This window comes from Pagrus major, chromosome 9 (genome assembly GCF_040436345.1).
Source record: "Pagrus major chromosome 9, Pma_NU_1.0".
NCBI lineage: Eukaryota > Metazoa > Chordata > Actinopteri > Spariformes > Sparidae > Pagrus > Pagrus major.
Genome location: NC_133223.1, coordinates 11496256 through 11508828, shown reverse-complemented (window position 1 = coordinate 11508828; position 12573 = coordinate 11496256). Strand labels below are relative to the sequence as shown.

At 40.1% G+C, this 12573-nt stretch overlaps 1 protein-coding gene across 1 annotated transcript in view; it reads right to left on the bottom strand.

Annotated features, from left to right (window-relative positions):
* Positions 1-1245: 1245 nt before the first annotated feature.
* The window catches only part of nalcn (sodium leak channel, non-selective), an 80949-nt gene continuing 69621 nt past the window's right edge, over positions 1246-12573 (bottom strand). Inside the window, exons 27-44 of the mRNA XM_073473909.1 lie at positions 12046-12150; positions 11593-11699; positions 11380-11500; positions 11184-11282; positions 10951-11044; positions 8643-8749; positions 7809-7883; positions 7580-7699; positions 7420-7488; positions 7168-7316; positions 6949-7042; positions 5617-5749; positions 4738-4853; positions 3845-4002; positions 2403-2553; positions 2152-2301; positions 1899-2016; positions 1246-1388 (exon numbers count right to left, since the gene is read on the bottom strand). Of these exons, the coding sequence (XP_073330010.1) occupies positions 1246-1388; positions 1899-2016; positions 2152-2301; positions 2403-2553; positions 3845-4002; positions 4738-4853; positions 5617-5749; positions 6949-7042; positions 7168-7316; positions 7420-7488; positions 7580-7699; positions 7809-7883; positions 8643-8749; positions 10951-11044; positions 11184-11282; positions 11380-11500; positions 11593-11699; positions 12046-12150 (2109 nt within the window). The remainder of the gene's footprint in view (positions 1389-1898; positions 2017-2151; positions 2302-2402; positions 2554-3844; positions 4003-4737; positions 4854-5616; positions 5750-6948; positions 7043-7167; positions 7317-7419; positions 7489-7579; positions 7700-7808; positions 7884-8642; positions 8750-10950; positions 11045-11183; positions 11283-11379; positions 11501-11592; positions 11700-12045; positions 12151-12573) is intronic.

The window sequence follows — 12573 nt, the reverse complement described above, 5'->3', positions numbered from 1 at the left end:
TCCGACTTTTCATCAGCATGTGGGTGCATAGATAAACATTAAATCTTTCAGTTTGTCTGAACAATTCAAAATTGTACTGATTATGATTAATATTTCAACATGTTATAAATATTATCACATTGGTAGAGAACGGTCTCATGAATAATGGTCCCCTTATTATAGTGGTTCTCAAAAGTTTTTACTGTCATCCCTTCCTTTACATCTACCATCCCACAACTTTAATCAACCCCGCCATTTTTATCAGTCATTAATAATGACTGGGGAGCAACTAATAAAAAAAAGGAGTTGAATTTTAGTAAATGTCTAAAACTCTTGCATGTTTCTTATCACCACATAAATCAAATTAATTCAACTTAGTTTCACTCATTTTTTCCCCCAGGTCATCCACGCCACTTCTGCAGTGAGGCCCACCTCCCAGTTTTAGAAACACTGCCCGTTTTGTGATCACTTAAAGTATGCAGAGTAATGTAAAGGAAATGAAAAGTGACATTCTTTTGCTCATAAATGCCTAAGCAATGCCGGCCTTTATTAGAATAATTAAATACTTGATAAAGCTAAGGATTTATAATAATTTACAAAATATTTCATTTTTTTAACTCCACACAAATACATAAGATAGATCTGACTTTAAATTACATTCACAGTCATAAATCTAGAAGTTGCTCAAATTTCCTTGTTCCAGCAACGAGAACGGGAGGCCTGGTTTAAGTATAAAGTGACTATATGAAAATCGATATTTATACTATCAATACTGAAAAGACATCATCTGAAACATGGACTACAACATAAGAATGGAGACAAAGCATTGACATGGAAGGACATCACAATTTTTTGTAGCTGCATCAACACAACTGACAGAACAGTAGAAAACACACAGCAGCAGCTTCTTGGTTTGTTTAATGAATGCAAAATGTCCTTCCCTCTCACAGTCTGCTTTAATATGTGCCTGCATAGAAAAACTCAGCAATCATAATGAGTGGAAATCACAGGGGAAAAGTAATACCTATCCCAGAAGTCGGAAAATGTCACTGTATGCCAGATTGGTTGCTCAATGAATATTTCATCGAGAGCCTGCACAGCCTACCATACTTTCTGAACAGTTGTGAACCTTGATAAGAAAATATTATAAAAAGCATTGTTTCCACTGATCTGGGGGGACCAGGAGGAAATTAAATGGCTTGGAGTGAGCCAGCAAGCTTCCCAACTCATCTGTAAAAAACGGCAGGATGCGCTGCGCCTCATTCGCTAAATGTCGATGAGGTCGTCGCCGCTCTCGTCGCTCTCCACAGTCAGCTGACGGGTCCACCACTTCTTCACCTCGGAACCTGAAGATGCCTCATCGTTGACAGGGTTCATCTTACACACTATGGACTTGACGCTTGTGCGACCTGACACAACACACGCAAAGAACAGAGAATTTACAGTCTGACTCTCGTCTCAATTCGACTTGCATTTCTTTCATTTTTACAATTCCACACAGTAAGGGCTCCGACTGGTTTTAAAATGGGATTTGTATCTGAATACGTTGTCTGGATAACAAACAATCTGATCTTGCCTTTGCATTTACACCTGGTATTTTTATTGTGTTCTGGGTATCCTCATTGAGAACGGATCTCTGCGGACCTCCAGAGCAAAACCTGCACATGAGTTATATGAGGTGGCGAACAATTCTATCCCAGACTCCCTTAAAAAACTGGAATTTTGTGAGTTTTAAGTTAGTACGTCTGTACTTTTAACTGACTCGTGTGGATAAATGAATTACTTTCTGTAATATCAGGCCCTGGCTTTCCTTGGCAGAGACACACAAAAAGATTTGTTCAAGTTCAAACTCACTTTAACAGAACGTCCTCTACAGAACTGTGCCACCTGCAATAGACAGTATAGAGAAGCTTACACACCTGCAGGCAGCCGCCACTGTCCCAGCTTCCTCTGTGGTCTCCCCAGGTCTGACGAGTCCTGCCTGTAGCCTCCTCTGTCTGACAACGTGGGGCTCAGTAGCTGCTGGAGACCACTCATCTAAACAAAGAGGACACATCCTTTTTTTCACCAGTGCAAGCGCACACCTGCAGATTATACAATGTGCTTTCTGCATATCAAGCTGTGAGCATGTGTGAGTGTGTATGCGGTGTTGGTATGGATGCGAGGCTTTACCTCAGGCTGCGAGGGGTTGTCTGGGTTGTTAGTGTTGTGGTCTTCACTTGGCACGGTGGTCTCTATACTGGGGGGGTTGAGGAAGCGGCTCAGCTCCTGCTGCTGGCTCTCTCTCAGGCTGTGGATGATGCTACACGACTGCTGCTGCTTCTGCAAGCACACAAGGACGTAGTGTGGTCAGTGTGTGATACTGTAGTGTGTGGAGACTGTAATACTCTGGCAATAAGTGGGTTTTCTGTTGAGAGACTAACCGCCCGGATGCGTTTGAGGCACTTCTTCAGCCACATGCGTATTGTCTGTTTGGCAACCTCTTCTTCAATGGTGTACTCCAACTGTTCCCTTGCCAACAGCTCCTCCAGCTGGAGAGACTTTCTAATGTCCACTGAGCGATATGACAGCATGCTGTATAACACACACACACACACACACACACACACACACACACACACACACAACAAACCCCACACACAGCCAAAAGAGGGACATATTTAGTGTCTGCGTCCTTAAAATGAAAGATTATTCAGGCTTTAATTCAAAAATACAATGCAGAACAGAAGCACCACCAAACAAACCAGACCCAACTGGACTTCTTAACCCTGAAATAAGGTAATAAGTAACTCTAACCCCAAGTTATTTGTTTTCAACCATGGGGAGTCAAGGTATTGAAGACATTCAGCCTCAATTTCTCTAGATCCTGGCTTTCAGGTGACAGGTTGTTACCTCCTGTGCAAAATATAGAGTTTCTCCAGTGAAGATCCCTCTGACCAGAATTTCAATTGGACAGAAATGGCAAATATTTCTGTCGCAGCTTCAATTAGAGATTCTGGGATTGAATGAACAGGTGTATATTTACATTAATATATTTCCTAGTGGAGATTTAACAAGACAGTTTATTATATTATTTTTGCATAAAAGACGGTAAAGAAGGGTGTACAGTTCAGTCTGGATGTTACTTTGTGTTAAGGGTTATCCATACCAACAACATTCTGTATAACCATAAATATAATGATAACATCATGAGTATCCACACTGATGAACAATAGCGTTCAGTAAACAGTGGCACCGAGCACACTCCAGCTGTGTCGGCAGCTTAGAAAAATGTATTTTTATGATCTGTTACTGCTGTATGTTACACAGAGAGATAAACAAAAAACCCCGGAGGTATAGGTTCTATGAAATCCTTCAAAGACGAGAGAGGATTTAGGAAAATCCAACACTCTGTTACAAGAGATGTTGTCTTTTGAAGACAAATTTTTATTATTTTTGTACGAGTCAACATCAGTTATCCTGGCGATCGTCAAAGAGAACAAAACAAACTTCAGAGACTCCATCAGCACCAAAGTCTGTTTGGCAGTATGTCTCAGGTAACATTTTTACGTGTAATTTGCAGACTAATGTACTGTACGTCATGTGTTTATTAAGTTGTCTTTTCAATTAGTGTACATAAAAGAGGTCGGCTACAGTTAGAAACCAATATCATAAGCACTCCTGCAACATTATTTTGTCGAAAAATGTCCCCAAAATCGAGCTAATTGATTGCCTTGTAAATTCAGATGGATTTTGATTGTCTGTCAGTAATTCTATTGTTCATATAGTGGCTCTGAAAGTTATTGTTGTAGTTGTTTTGGTGTTTCTGGCCCTTTATCTTGAATACATCTACACTGTATGTACATGAGGTGTACATAATGGTCACCTGAGCACGTCATGGAAGGTCACGTCGCCTCCACTGTGCAGTCGCTCCATCTCGTAGCACATGTGCTTAAACAGCAGCTTGTCTTTGTCCAGGTCCACCTCCAGCCTGCCTCGGAGCAGACGGAGCAGGAACTTCACCCTGGACGTTGGGATAACGCCCTGGGGAAACAGTCGCAAAGGTCACAGGGTTAATCAAGAGGAGCTGACTCAAGTCTATGATGCTGAAGCTTTGACCTGAATTTCAAATATTTAACATTTACTGTATGCTAAACAATTATTTGATTTGATTTGATTCCAATCAAGGCTGATGTACCAAATATAAAAAAGAAACTACTTTTTTCTACTCTGTTGATTGATGTTTTTTTTTTCAAGCATCTTTTGGCTGAAACCTCATATAGCAGACTCAAATTAGGATTTATGGTGCAACATAAGAATACAATTCACTTGAAGAGGCTCCCTTAAAACTTTATATCAACGCACTTTCTTTTCAGGCAGAGTGTTAAAACCCCTTTTTTGATTTTTTGGGGTGGTACAATAAGAGCTAGTGACTACCAAAGGAGAATATATGCAGGTAAGGGCTCCCGCTTACAAATATATATTGTTCTGTACGTTATAATTGTACATATCTGCACAAATAATCCCAAAAGAGAAGCCTACAGTACATCGGGACATCACAGATAAAAAGGAAGGCTACATTTTTAATCCAGCACCCACTGTTCTATTTTACTCTTATTCCTATTACTCAATGCCATAACTTAATTCCCTTCAGCCCATCTCATTAGCTCTCATCCTGCTTTTATCTTCTCTATATTATCCATGGCTCACAGCCATATGATCGTTTTCCTCTCCCCTCCGCTGTGTCCTCACCCTCTCTCCTATCGCTAATTTTCTCACCTCCCGTTTGTCATCCACCATGTTCCAGATGATTTGGAAGTGCCTCAGGTCATTATAGCTCAGCAGCTGGTCCTCCTCAGTGGAGTAGAACAGGGAGAAGTTCTCCACAATGATGGCTGCAGCAATAGCAAGAGATATCAATACTTTCAAATCCAAATATTTTATAATTGCAATATCTACACAGTTTGTTTTAAGATGCAATCCCTTTGACTTAATTTTTTCACTTGATTCCGTCGTTCACTTTTATTTATACAACATTCAAGCTTCCTCTACTTGCTCCTGTCATTCTTCTTGCTCTTTTGTATGTGGGATTTCTTGTTTTTTGGGGGTAGTGAGTGGTGGCTCTTACATCATAGTAAGTAACTGTGTTAAATGCCTCACTGTCTGTGTCTTTCCAGAAAATATTATAACTCATATGGATGTGAAAAATACACATATAGTCCACAAAAACAGAGAATACACACTGTAGAGTGTGAGATTCTACAAGAGATGGTTTGGTCCCTGTCTAAGACTCATTTTGATTTCTACTCCGTGCAACTCCTTTCCTTTTATAAAACCTAAACTCGTCTCTGGAGAAACTCTTTGTTTTCCCTTTGGAGAGATGACAAAACTACACGTAAGTGTGCTTTATGAGCGCTGCAGTCTTGCATAACCTGAGGCAGAAATGAAATAAAGCCCTTGCTGTTGCCAAAGCAAAGTTTATCATCCTTAAAATTACTCTAACTTTAATTAAAAGTCTTATGCTTAAAATGTAAAAGGGTACCTTGTGTGAACTTATTTTCAGCCCCAATTTGAAAATAAGTTCCCCATAATGTTCCTGTGTGAAGAAGGTTTGGTCCACACAATTCCCTTAATACAAGTAGAACTATACACACTCACCTACTAGTAGGTTGAGCATGATGTAGGCTATGATGACATAGAAAGAACAGAAGTAGATAAGCGCCCCAGCGTAGTTGCCACAGTCAGTCTCCCAGTAGCGATGTTTGTCTGGAGTACAGAATGGGGCCTGCACCTGGGAACAGGAAAAAAGACAAAACACTTGTTTTCATGTATGGGACATTAAAACGAAAATCCCCGTATTACCATAAAAGGTGGTTCAACAAACTAATAAAAATAAAGACAATGTCATTTTGTTTACAACCCTGAGTCCAAAAAAGTTGGGATGCAATGTAAACAAAAACAGTGCATAAAAACAAAAGTGTTCCTGAGCCCATGTAGTAATCTCCTTTATGCAAGCATGTGTTTCACAAAGTGGTGAACCTCAGCCCAGCCCTGTTTGTGAATTACGAGATGAACACAAGAAATGGGATTTTTACTAATTGGATCCAAAGCACATTTGGAAGTGGTTTGAAATGCGATTCAAATTTGATTTCTACAGATGTGTCTCAGTCCTGACGCTCTGCCCACTCATATCAGATTTCAAAGCGTCTTTTCTGTCACTTGCAGCGTGACACACAACAGTGCTGTCAAATCCAGAGAGATAAAAGTGCATCAGAGTAGCTAAGTACGTCTGTGAACGGTCAAGCTGAAACTTCCTGCTCTGTGTCTTCATAGTGTGATTGTAGATCGGGCTTCTATGTTGGAAAGCTGCATCACCAGATATATCTGTGATGTGTGGACGACAAGTCGGAGGTGATCACTTGCAAATCATAGTGTGGACACTCATTTAATAAACAAACATGGCCATGATACTATCACTTCTTACCTATTAACCTGTTTATCTGTGGAATATTCCACAACTTTGTCAGTCTTTTGTTGTTCTTTTCCCAACATGTTGAAACATATTGCTGGCGTCAAAGATGATGAGGTCAAAAATTAAATATAATGTCTTTTTGACTGTATGTCAAAAAGGATTCAGAAATGGTCACATTGTCTTATATTTATGATTCATACAGCTTCCCAAATTTTTTGGAATCACTTTTGTATATAGTGAAACCATGCACAAAGCCATGTCAGCAGTTTTCTTTGCTAGAAAGCAGTTCCAGTCTGACTACCTGTCTGTCTAACTGATGTAAAAGTTAATTTTGATGTGGGCAAAACAAACAAAAATCTATTTATTTGCCTTCATTGTGTTGTGGGTAGCTGCAAAAAATTGAGGTGAGGTGACCCTTTCAACACAATGTAATAAGAGTGGGATGTAATCCAGAGTGGGAATAGTTTGTCTGTTGTTTTGTTTGTAGGGATGCGTGTTTGACCTGTAGCCCATCTTACCATACAGTCATGCATGATTTTATTCCAGTCTTCCCCTGTGACGATACGGAAGAGAACAGTGATAGCCTTGCCCGCTGTGGAGAAGTTAGCATGCCTGCAATCAGACAGAATCAGAAAACTCTATAAGGGTGACTTCTACTGTACAGTGATCATCAGCAGGAACACGCATTCATTATAATGTTCACTGTGTGGTCAAATAACAGAAGATAAAATCCTTACCGGTTGATGTTCTCTCCATATTTGACAGTTCCAAAGAGAACAACACCAGCAAATGCGTAGCATAGGAGAAGGAGGAACATGCCCACGATGATGAAGAAGCTCTTGTACATGCTGACTACCACAGTCAGCAGCAGCATCTTCAGTGTCACCTTTATTCATCACACACAAACATTCAGAAGCATATTTTGCTGCAACACACAATATTTTTTGGGAAAATCACACTAAAATGAGTGTGTTCAAAAATATACTTACATGCTTCCCACATATTGTAAAGAATCTGAAGACGATCACACAGGTGCCCATCATGTAGGTATATGCATTCTGGAGGGGGTATGATGATGAGTTATTTGCACACACTGACTTAATTAGAATTATTAAAACGTTCCTTTAATGTGACAGTGATTTGTCTAACCAGTAAGGAGAAGTGCAGGACTATCCAGATGACACCCAGTGATGTGACCAGCAGGTCATAGCGATTCCGTCTGCTCTGCCAGTAACCCGCTGGAGACATGGCTATCAGCTTCATGGTCACCTGGGTAACAACACCACCAAGTAACATCAGACAGACGTCTATACCCAGAGGAGGCAATCAAAGTTAAACCTTGAAACCGACACAGGAGTAGACAGGAGAACAGGCTCACCTCCAGTACAAATATAAAGGTGAAGACTACTGACATGGTGGCAAGAGGAAATGTCACTTGGTCGTCTACGTCCCACTGGAGAAGAGTAGATTCACACAAGTGTCAATATGTCAGTTCATGTTATATTTATTTAGCACGTTTTGATATAAAACACTTAAATTGTGATTGGCAATGCAAAAGAAATAAAGTCAAGAACTTTATTCATAGAAAATTTAGACAAAATAAAAAGGAAGCATGCACAAATTAAATGACTGTAACACTAAGCACATGATGGCATGATGAACATACCTATAATGTGTTAAAAATGCACCTATAGCACTATATTATCATAGTTATAAGCTCCTATGAATATTCACAATTTGTTATAACAATAATAATAGTATATAGTATGTTAGTGCCTGTTAAAAAAACAATTTTACAGCATTTGTGTGCTGTTTTTCATTGACTTTATCTTTTTCTTTTCACTTTACTTGAAGCAAACCATGTTCACTTATAGTGACTTATAACCATTATAATAACGATCATAATGTGTTATTAGTGATTACAATGTATTACAACGGTGAGAATTTTAATACACTATGCACTATGCATTCTGAAGATTTATGACTGCTAAGTACAGGCTCACTATGATGCATTATTAGTATGTTTTGAATGCATTACAGACAGAGTTATGGCTATAAAGCATCGGGAACATTCATTATTTATGGTTTATAATTATGATGATACAGTGCTATAGGTGCATTTGAACACATTATGTGCTAAAATGCATTATAGACAAGGGCTTCATAGAGTGTTACTGAAATTACATGATGCAATGTAATTATGAGGCTTTACCTTGACTGACAGCAGCACTGACTGTGCCAACACCAACACAGCAATGCCCCGTTTGAAGAAGGGATGTTGAGTAATGTCATACATCTTAGCCCGGAAACCCCCGTTTTCTGTCATGCAGAGAGAAGACCAGAGATTTATTGTTTATTTCAACATTTCAATAAAGTAAGAGTGGCTCTCTGATCAAGTTAGTTAGTGAATCTGAAACGTTTGAAATGTTTGAGCAGTGTCAGCTGCTGGTGCTCAAGTCTGTGATGGTATCCCTTACTGTCCTGCAGATGGCGCTCATGGACTGCCTGGGTGTTCTTTTCAGTGTGATATCTGTGCTGCCAGTTTTACAGGCAGACTTATGTCTCTAGACTGTCAAGATAAGGTTAAAAAAAGCGCCAACACTGAAGATGTGCCTTGCGGTTTTATACATTTTGCATACTGCATAGAGAGGTAACGGTTACATCACTGGCTTTAAAACTGTCTGTCAGGGTCCCCTAACACATAAATTGAACGTATCTTTATTTAAAAAGGAATAAGAGAAGCTGATGTGATTGGCCATTGCTAAAGCCCACTAACTCTACCTAATGATACTATTCTCTGCACAAATAATTTCCCCATTTACACGCACATGCATTTTATGTCCATGCTTGTTTCATGTATCTTTGGGTTCGAAGAAAGTTATAATATTTTATCCTTGTCACAACAAATTTTCCTTGTTGAAAACCCTTATTACAATCATCCCGTGCGTCCACTTCAGAGCAGACAGTTAAATGAAGATGAAATAGAAGTTTAACAACAGTATATTCAGTGGCAGGATCTTTGATTACATATGGCGGCTGACCACAGGGCCGATTTTTGCAAGTACTTTGAGTAGGAGCGTGTGAGTAAAGGCCAGCTCAGTGCTATAATGATCCGCCAGTGGTGAGTGAGTGGCGCCAGAGCAGAGGGCCTCTGGATGGGGATCAAAGTCAGGTTTGAGACTGCTGGTGTCAGCGGCACTGCTGACTAAAACTGATGCCATTGATTTCCTGTTAGTTCTCAGCCGCAAGTGTACTAACAGGCGATTTCCCACACTGCCTCAGAGGCATTTCAACTATTCTCACAGCTCTAATCAAAGGAAGAACAACAGTAAATGCACAGTATTCCCATGTTGAAATGTGATCAATGACAATAGTTTGCTTGTGTTTAAAATAAAAGTAAACTCAACATTGAACCAGTTACTGCTTGTCCATGAATGGAAATTTGGTGTGGATAAAGCTGGTGTAATAATATGATCAATTTGTTAAATAAATGTGCTTTATAAGGCTGTGACATGCATGATTCAGTGTCTGAGCCATTTATAATATCTGTCCTCCTGTTCAGATTTTTTTATAACTGCTGCGAGTCATCACTTGGGTGTTATTGCATCCCTCCAGGCACCAATCCTGAATGAAAAACAAGGACCATCAAACATGGATTAATCATGCAGGTGCCACTTAACAATGCACAGACACACACTGCATGATTGATCAGGGAATGACTTTCATAATGCTGTGCTTGATACTCCATCACCAAAGCATTTGGTGTATCTGTTTGTGGTCTATTACCAGCCACAACAGCTTGTCTGTGAATGTGTGTCATCATAGCAAAATTTGGCCCTGGAGACACCTAGAGACAGGAGCAATTTTGAGTACTTTGCCAGGCATTCACATGTCTGTCTGTCTGTGGACAGGTTTTGTCAACACAATAGCATCACAACTGTGCCAGATGCAGTCCCAAAATGGGATGTGGTGTTAAAAGTAGTGTCAAAAGTATTGATTTTTTCAATACATATTGATTCTGAATATTTGAACCGTTTCAATATTGATTTTCTGCAGCATCAATACACAGACACCAGCTGCGCTTTCTCTTATCTTTGAATGTGAGTTGATGAGATAGATGAGAAAAAGAGAGAGCATGTTTGAAGCTGATCATGAAGTTTACAGTAACATTATACCTTTGAATGTAGCAGTGTGGTGTGTACAGTTCAGGCTATTTGTCAGTGAGTAAATATTAGAACTACTCAAGGACAATTTGCTTCAAACCTGCTGATTAAAGTGAAGGGGGTTAGCCACACACACAGTTGGCGACAACTTCGATGCAGGCTCATTTAAGGTGGACCGACATTTACTGACTGGCCACACTGGATGCTTGTGTAGTGCGTGGCGGCTGTGTTGCTGAGCTGCTGCTGCTTACTTGTGTTTCCACGTTGGCAGCAGTAATACACTGACAACACTGTAATGTAAGAATGAATACTGAGTAGTCATTGGTCGCCACATGAACATGTTTTTTGTGTGAGCACCTGGGCGGGGTGGCAGGTGGAGAGGTTGGGCTATTTTCAGTCGACTCTTCAGATCCTCCCACCTCCTCTGGTCCACTGTCAGGAGAGCAGTGCCCTGATAATGGGAGACATGACACACTTCAATGCTGGAGGTGATCTAGTCTCATTACTACCATATAAGGTACAAACAGGTAGAAACACCCTGAAAATCATCTTAAAAAGTTGGAGGTTGTATCTATGAGTGTGGCTGTTACCTTGTTCTCGTTGAAGTTTGCAATGACAACACCAACAAACAGAGTGAGTCCGATCATGCAGCCCAGAAACACAAAGACGTGGATGTAGATACCATGGATCTGCAGGGACAGAAGTATTTAAACTGTTGTGTTCTGATAACGTAGGAGTTAGTGGTGAAAAAAGAAAAGAAAGGTAAGGTAGGATTGGGTTCAGTACCGGTCCAACGCGGTGAATAATGACATCTCGGACCTCCACCCAGCCTTTGAGTGACAGCACCTCAAACAGAGCCAACATGGCATTTCCCACATTGTCAAAGTTAAAATTACGAGGGTTGGCCCTGAGGAAGCACAGAATGGGTACATCAATCTCTGGCTGTAGTGAAGAAAACAATCTTAAATCAAGCTGAAATAGAAAAACGAGCAGCTGTACCAGACTCTTGGTACCCAGAAACCAGGTTTCTTCTCTCCAGGCCTCAGTTTCAGGTTGAGGTTTTTGGAAACGCTGACATTTATTCGGAATATACCATGACACTCCTCCTGTAGCCAACAACACAGTTTACAACACAACATTAGGAGGGAAACAACTATCTGAACATGAGGTAAAACAGTACAATAGATTAAATTACAGGGGAAAACTGGAACTCTCCTTGGAAAACCAATTTGAGCACTATACTGTTAAAACAATCATTAAGGGTTTTCTATATAATTAAAAATGATATAGAAATAAGACAAAAGATCTATAATGACACTTAAGATAGTTGATAAAAGAAACCATTGGATTATTGATTTGACTGGGGAAACTCCTTGTACTTGTGCTTCTCTGCAGGGAGTGAGGAATGGGAGGGGGTGTGGTTTAGTGAGGAGATTATGTTTCTTGCTGTACCCGTTTAAGGATGTGAGGGTCGTTGCACTTGGCGAGCTTTCCGGCAAACAGTTGAACCCCGAAGCTTGCAAACACCAGCATGAGTGTGAGGAGTAGAATGGAAACCTGCAGGAAAATCAATCAGGAGTTTAAGGCAGGCAGTTCAACATAATCCAAGTCTGTGAGATTAGAGAGTGAGCTAAGGATGTCAGACAGCTGTGGATGTAGAGACCTCAGATGGGAAAATCCAAGTCGGACTCAGAGAGAATCAGTAAGTATTGTAAGGTACTGATAACATAATAAAATCCTCGGTAGGCACAGCAAAAGGTAAACAAAGCCTGGAAATGGGCAAGATTGCAATAACAACAAGAGCACACATGAATACTTTCTAAATGTCATAGTTTTTCACACAGCTAACAGCTTTTTCAAGACTATTTTCCAAACAACGCTGCATTCAAGTCCTCGTGGTAAGTAAATTAAGTTTAATGTTATAATGAACTGAAGTGAAACGTAAACAAATAACTGCCTGCCTGATAAGGAAAACACAGG